The 8,316-nt window shown below is 41.8% G+C and overlaps 1 protein-coding gene across 1 annotated transcript in view; it reads right to left on the bottom strand.

The window, feature by feature from the left end:
- The window catches only part of LOC109882699 (PH and SEC7 domain-containing protein 2), a 70,159-nt gene that overhangs the window by 1,587 nt on the left and 60,256 nt on the right, over positions 1 to 8,316 (bottom strand). The window contains exons 11-12 of the mRNA XM_031791371.1: positions 7,972 to 8,169; positions 7,636 to 7,779 (exon numbers count right to left, since the gene is read on the bottom strand). Of these exons, the coding sequence (XP_031647231.1) occupies positions 7,636 to 7,779; positions 7,972 to 8,169 (342 nt within the window). The remainder of the gene's footprint in view (positions 1 to 7,635; positions 7,780 to 7,971; positions 8,170 to 8,316) is intronic.

Genomic DNA, 8,316 nt, shown 5'->3' on the forward strand with positions numbered 1-8,316 from the left:
ATATATTGGAATAAGTGGATATATGGAGGCTTAAATGTCCTGACCTAGTGAGATATACATGGCGGAGGCTTAAATGTCCTGACCGAGTGAGATATACATGGCGGAGGCTCAGTCAAGACTGGCGATTTGACTACTTTCTTATGTCATTCTCGCTGGGACCAAAAGTTTAAAAAGTGTTGATAGGGGACAGAATGTGGTAGGACCATCAAATAATTGTCATATACATTACATATACATTACTCCACATGGGACAGGATATTGGAAATGTAATCAAAGTCTATTGGATGATAGCTTGTTTTTAACTAGGACAGAATCATTTATAACAGACTTTTTCAGATATAACACAAGTACAGCAGATGCCCTTATTGTATGGGGCACTTTTAAACGTGCCTTTTGAGGCCATGCAATTCGGTACTCATCAATAGAACAAAAGACATTTAGGTCAAAAGAGTCCATATTAACAAAGGAAATAGAAGGAGTAACAGTACAGATAGATAGTAATAAAAACTACCATCGAGGCACAGAATAAGTTAGAGGAAAAACAACAAGAAATGGAGGAACTTATTCAAGAAAGATCCAGTGTAATATAGTATAAAAAAATCTATCGAACTGGATGGAATACGGGGAAAAAAGTAACTCATTATTTTTTATTCTCCAACATAGAAATGCTACCAAAAATGATTTCCTGAAACTTATTATAAATGATGGAGTCACTCATGATTCACCAAACTATATTTTGAAATAGGAAGCAAAGTACTTTAAGCATTTCGTTTCAGTCTCCTGCATCTCCACTAACCAAAATTAATTGTACAGAAAGACTCATGTGAAGGCCAAATTACAGAGGAGGAACTTCTTGATGCAATTATAGCCAGGAAAACTCCAGGGCTGGATGGCATATAGGAACGTTATTAGCATGTTTTAACCACTGCTATAAAAATGGTAGATTATCAGATACTTAACAAAAAGGTCTCATTTCATTAATACTGAAACAGGACCAAAGTGGTACCTTTGGTAATGCCCCGCCCTCCTTTTGGAAAAGCTGACCACGACTCCATTTTGTTGATCCCTGCCTACAGACAGAAACTAAAACAAGAAGCTCCCGCGCTGAGGTCTGTTCAACGCTGGTCCGACCAATCTGATTCCACGCTCCAAGACTGCTTCCATCACGTGGACTGGGATATGTTTCGTATTGCATCAAACAACAACATTGACGAATACGCTGATTCGGTGAGCGAGTTCATTAGAACGTGCGTTGAAGATGTCATTCCCATAGCAACGATTAAAACATTCCCAAACCAGAAACCGTGGATTAATGGCAGCATTCGCGTGAAACTGAAAGCCGGAACCACTGCTTTTAACCAGGGCAAGGTGTCTGGTAACATGACCGAATACAAACAGTGTAGCTATTCCCTCCGCAAGGCAATCAAACAAGCTAAGCGTCAGTATAGAGACAAAGTAGAATCTCAATTCAACGGCTCAGACACAAGAGGTATGTGGCAGGGTCTACAGTCAATCACGGATTACAAAAAGAAAACCAGCCCCATCACGGACCAGGATGTCTTGCTCCCAGGCAGACTAAATAACTTTTTTGCCCGCTTTGAGGACAATACAGTGCCACTGACACGGCCCGCAACTAAAACATGCGGACTCTCCTTCACTGTAGCCGACGTGGGGAAAACATTTAAACGTGTCAACCCTCGCAAGGCTGCAGGCCCAGACGGCATCCCCAGCCGCGCCCTCAGAGCATGCGCAGACCGGCTGGCTGGTGTGTTTACGGACATATTCAACCAATCCCTATCCCAGTCTGTTGTTCCCACATGCTTCAAGAGGGCCACCATTGTTCCTGTTCCCAAGAAAGCTAAGGTAACTGAGCTAAACGACTACCACCCCGTAGCACTCACTTCCGTCATCATGAAGTGCTTTGAGAGACTAGTCAAGGACCATATCACCTCCACCCTACCTGACACCCTAGACCCACTCCAATTTGCTTACCGCCCAAATAGGTCCACAGACGATGCAATCTCAACCACACTGCACACTGCCCTAACCCACCTGGACAAGAGGAATACCTATGTGAGAATGCTGTTCATCGACTACAACTCAGCATTTAACACTATAGTGCCCTCCAAGCTCGTCATCAAGCTCGAGACCCTGGGTCTCGACCCCGCCCTGTGCAACTGGGTACTGGACTTCCTGACGGGCCGCCCCCAGGTGGTGAGGGTAGGCAACAACATTTCCACCCCGCTAATCCTCAACACTGGGGCCCCACAAGGGTGCGTTCTGAGCCCTCTCCTGTACTCCCTGTTCACCCACGACTGCGTGGCCACGCACGCCTCCAACTCAATCATCAAGTTTGCGGACGACACAACAGTGGTAGGCTTGATTACCAACAACGACGAGACGGCCTACAGGGAGGAGGTGAGGGCCCTCGGAGTGTGGTGTCAGGAAAATAATCTCACACTCAACGTCAACAAAACTAAGGAGATCATTGTGGACTTCAGGAAACAGCAGAGGGAACACCCCCCTATCCACATTGATGGAACAGTAGTGGAGAGGGTAGTAAGTTTTAAGTTCCTCGGTGTACACATCACAGACAAACTGAATTGGTCCACTCACACAGACAGCATCGTGAGGAAGGCGCAGCAGCGCCTCTTCAACCTCAGGGGGCTGAAGAAATTCGGCTTGTCACCAAAAGCACTCACAAACTTCTACAGATGCACAACCGAGAGCATCCTGTCGGGCTGTATCACCGCCTGGTACGGCAACTGCTCCGCCCACAACCGTAAGGCTCTCCAGAGGGTAGTGAGGTCTGCACAACGCATCACCGGGGGCAAACTACCTGCCCTCCAGGACACCTACACCACCCGATGTCACAGGAAGGCCATAAAGATCATCAAGGACAACAACCACCCGAGCAACTGCCTGTTCACCCCGCTATCATCCAGAAGGCGAGGTCAGTACAGGTGCATCAAAGCTGGGACCGAGAGACTGAAAAACAGCTTCTATCTCAAGGCCATCAGACTGTTAAACAGCCACCACTAACATTGAGTGGCTGCTGCCAACACACTGACTCAACTCCAGCCACTTTAATAATGGGAATTGATGGGAAATGATGTAAAATATATCACTAGCCACTTTAAACAATGCTACCTAATATAATGTTTACATACCCTACATTATTCATCTCATATGTATATGTATATACTGTACTCTATATCATCTACTGCATCTTTATGTAATACATGTATCACTAGCCACTTTAACTATGCCACTTTGTTTACATACTCATCTCATATGTATATACTGCACTCAATACCATCTACTGTATCTTGCCTATGCTGCTCTGTACCATCACTCATTCATATATATTTATGTACATATTCTTTATCCCCTTACACTTGTGTCTATAAGGTAGTAGTTTTGGAATTGTTAGCTAGATTACTTGTTGGTTATTACTGCATTGTCGGAAGCACAAGCATTTCGCTACACTCGCATTAACATCTGCTAACCATGTGTATGTGACAAATAACATTTGATTTGATTTGATTTATAAAGATCCAGTCCATTTAATTGGAGGCCCCTTACACTTCAATGGTGTGATGCCAGAATTCTGGCAAAATATATAGCGCATAGAATTCAAAAGGTATTGTCGGATATAATTCATCCTAATCAGACAGTTTTTTTTTTACGTGGACAATACATTGAGGATAATATAAGACATGTACTGGAAACAATAGAACACTATGGCAAATCTGTGAGATCAGGCCTGGTATTCATAGCTGACTTTGAAAAGGCTTTTGACAAAGTATGACTCATTTGATTCATTTATAAATGCCTGGAATATTTAAATGTAGGAGAATCTCAAGTAAAACAAGCTTGTCTGCTATCGGCATATCTATTTATTACGGCCATAGAAATGCTATTCAAATCAGATCTAACAATAACATTAAGGGCTAGAAATCCAGGGCTTAAACAAAGGTGTCATTGTACGCTGATGATTCATGTTTTCTTTTAAATCCACAATTAGAATCTCCACACAGCCTCATAGAGGATCTAGATACTGTTTCTAACCTCTCTGGATTAAAACCAAATTATGATAAGTGTACTATATTATGAATCACAACATTGTTTAACTTTTACATTACCGTCTAGTTAACCAATGAAATGGTCTGACGGGGATGTGGACACACTCAGTATTCATATCCTGAAAGAAAGAAAATATCTCCCTACGATACATTATAATGGAATGTAAGCAATAAATATGATCTTTCTACCATGGAAAGGAAAATACCTGTATATCTGTGGAAAAATCTACCTGATTAACTCTTTAGTCATATCCCAGTTTACTTATTTGCTTATGGCCTTGTCTACACCTAGCGACCTGCTTTTTAAATTATATGAGCAAAAGATATTCCATTTCATTTGGAACGGCAAGCCAGACAAAATGAACAGGGCTTGTTTATATGATGAATATGATTCAATCATAAAGCATTAGACCTCTCACTAAAGGCTTCAGTCATACAAAAGTTATACTTAAATCCGGGTTCTCTAGCAGATTAGTAAAAATGTCCCTTGATCAAGAATGGCCTTTTTCTCTTTATTCAGATTAGAACCTCTCACTTTCGGTTATTTGAAAATTAAATCATCTCTAAAATATCGCTATTTTTACGAGCCATAGAAAGTTGGTTGCAATTTCATTTGAATCCACCAGAAAACACATAACAAATAATACAACAAATATTGTGGTTAAACTCAAATATTCCAATTGATAAAAAAAAACATGATTTGGGTAAAAAATGCTTAACAAGAATATCATCTTTGTAAATGATATCATAAATAGGACTGGTGGAGTTAGGTCACACATGCAGCTATCAAAAATATATGGAAACGTCTGCTCTACCCAAAATTACAACCAAACTAACTACAACATTACCGCAAAACTGGAAGAGCCAAAGTAAGGAACTTGTCTGTCGGCCCTGCATTAAAGACCAAAATTGGTTTAAAAAAATTGTGATGAAAAAGTATACCAGTTGCTGTGCCATATAGATAGCAAAGGAGTTGGGAAGAGATTTTCGATGTACCGATTTCATGGCACATGGTTTATGAGCTCATACACAAAACGACGGCGGATTTAAAACTTTAAATGTTTCTATTTAAAGGCTTATACAAAATTCTTGCAACCAATAGAATGTTATATGTATGGAGGATACAAACATCCCAGCTCTGTAGATTTTGCTGGGAAGAGATAGAATCATTAGATTCTTTGTTTTGGTACTGTCCATATGTAGCTTCTTTTGGTCGCAGGTTTAGGAATGGCTGAAGGATTGCAACATTTACCTGGATCTAACTCTGCAAATAGCACTGCTGGGTGATTTGAAAAGTCAATGTGAATCGATCTATAATACAATAATATTTTTAGCAAAAATGTTTATCTATAATTTACAATCTGTAGAAACTATGAGAATAGAAAGGTTCAGAACTTTTGTGAAACAGCAAATAAAAACAAATATATGGCAAATAGAAATCAAAACTGGATGGTCTTCTGAGATACAGTAAATGGGAAGGGTTGAGGTTAGGGGTGGGAGGGTTAGGGGAAAATAATGAAGGAAAATATATGAAAAAATATAAATATACACAGTACCAGTCAAAAGTTTTGACACACCTATTCTCATTCAAGGGTTTTTCTTTATTTTTACTATTTTATACATTATAGAATAATAGTGAAGACATCAAAACTATGAAATAACACATATGGAATCATGTACTGAAATAACAAAATTATTTTTAAACAAATCAAAACATATTTTATATTTTGGATTCTTCAAAGTAGCCACCCTTTGCCTTGATGACAGCTTTGCACACTCTTGGCATCCTCTCAAACAGCTTCACCTGGAATGCTTTGCCAACAGTCTTGAAGGAGTTCCCACATATGCTGAACACTTGTTGGCTGCTTTTCCTTCACTCTGCAGTCCAACTAATCCCAAACCATCTCAATTGGGTTGACGTCGGGTGATTGTGGAGGCCAGGTCATCTTATGCAGCACTCCATCACTCTCCTTCTTGGTCAAATAGGCCTTACACAGCCTGGAGGTGTGTTGGGTCTTTGTCCTGTTGAAAAACAATGATATTCCCACAAAGCGCAAACCAGATTTTTTATTTAATTTAATTAGGCAAGTCAGTTAAGAACAAATTCTTATTTTCAATGACAGCCTAGGAACAGTGGGTTAACTGCCTTGTTCAGGGGCAGAGTGACAGTTTTTGTTTTACCATGTCAGCTCGGGTTTTGTGATCTTGCAACCTTTCAGGTTACAAGTCCAACGCTCTAACCACTAGGCTACCTGCCGCCCCCAGATGGGATGGCGTATTGCTACAAAATGCTGTGGTAGCCATGCTGGTTAAGAGTACCTTGAATTCTAAACAAATCACAGACAGTGTCTCCAGCAAAGCACCCCACACCATCACACCTCCCCCTCCATGCTTCACGGTGGGAACCACACATGTGGAGATCATCCGTTCACCTACTCTTGAGTCTCACAAAGACATGGCGGTTGAAACCAAAAATCTCAAATTTGGACGCATCAGACCAAATGAAAGATATCCACCGGTCTAATGTCCATTGCTCGTGTTTCTTGGCCCAAGCAAGTCTCTTCTTCTTATTGGTGTCCTTTAGTAGTGTTTTCTTTGCAGCAATTTGACCATTAAGGCCTGATTCACGCAGTCTTCTCTGAACAGTTGATGTTGAGATGTGTCTGTTACTTGAACTCTGTGAAGCATTCATTTGGGTTGCAATTTCTGAGGCTTGTAACTCTAATGAACTTCTCCTCATTCAGAGGTGACTTTGGGTTTTCCTTTCCTGTGGCGGTCCTCATGAGAGTCAGTTTCATCATAGCGCTTGATGGTTTTTGCGACTGCACTTGAAAAAAACGTTCAAGTCTTGAAATGTTCCATATTTGACTGACCTTCATGTCTTAAAGTAATGATGGACTGTTACTTTTACCAAATAGGGTGATCTTCTGTATACCACCCCTACCTTGTCACAACACAACTGATTGGCTCAAACTAATTAAGAAGGAAAGAAATTATACAAATTCACTTTTAACAAGGCACACCTGTTAATTGACATGCATTCCAGGTGACAACCTCATGAAGCTGGTTGAGATAATGCCTAGAGTGTGCAAAGCTGTCAACAAGGCAAAGGGTGGTTACTTTGAACAATCTAAAATATAAATATATTTTGATTGGTTTAACACTTTTTTGGTTACTACATGAGTCAATGTGTTATTTCATAGTTTTGATGTCTTCACTATTCCTGTACAATGTAGAAAAAGTCAAAGTAAAGAAAAACCTGGATTGAGTAGGTGTGTCCAAACTTTTGACTGGTGCTGTCTGTCTGTCTGTCTGTCTGTCTGTCTGTCTGTCTGTCTGTCTGTCTGTCTGTCTGTCTGTCTGTCTGTCTGTCTGTCTGTCTGTCTGCCTGCCTGCCTGCCTGCCTGCCTGCCTGCCTGCCTGCCTGCCTGCCTGTCTGTCTGTCTGTCTGTCTATCTATCTATCTATCTATCTATCTATCTATCTTGCCTGCCTCCTGCCTGCCTGCCTGCCTGCCTGCCTGCCTGCCTGCCTTTGCTTTGTCTCTTACCTCATATATGAGGTAGTGCTCTTTGATTCGGTACTCCTCCCACTCTCTGCTCTTGGGAGAAGGTGAGGGCGGACTCTTCCTGTGTTCCTCCACCTCCATACTCATCTGCTTCAGCTTCCCCTCGTGAAACTGCAGCTGCTCCTCCTGCACCAATCACAGCAGCCCATCAACCAGCAGTAACAGCCAATCAAATAACACAATCAATCTAGGGTGCACTCAAACTATGCTATATTTGTAGCTGTGTGTGTACCAAATGTGTGTAAGAGACTGTGTGCATGCATTGTCAATGTATGTGATTGAACACACACACATGAATTAATGTGTATGTGTGTGTACCTGGTTTAGCCGGGTAGAGGAGGAGGGCAGTAGAGGTCTACAGAACGTCTTCATGGAGCCGATGGCAGCAGGGAAGGCCGGGGCAGAGAACAGAGCTGCTACCAGGTTAATACGAAATATCCACGACATCATCTCCTCCTCACTCCTACAGAGAGAGAGAGAGAGAGAGAGGGAGGGAGAGCAGGAGAGAGAGAGAGAGAGAGAGAAAGAGAACAGGAGAGGAAGAGAGAGCAGGAGAGAGAGAGAGAGAGAGAGAGCAGGAGAGAGGGAGAGAGAGAGAGAGAGAGAGAGAGAGAGAGGAAGAGGAAGAGAGAGCAGGAGAGAGAGAGAAAGAGTGAGAGGGGG

This window comes from Oncorhynchus kisutch, linkage group LG15 (assembly GCF_002021735.2).
Source record: "Oncorhynchus kisutch isolate 150728-3 linkage group LG15, Okis_V2, whole genome shotgun sequence".
Classification (NCBI taxonomy): domain Eukaryota; kingdom Metazoa; phylum Chordata; class Actinopteri; order Salmoniformes; family Salmonidae; genus Oncorhynchus; species Oncorhynchus kisutch.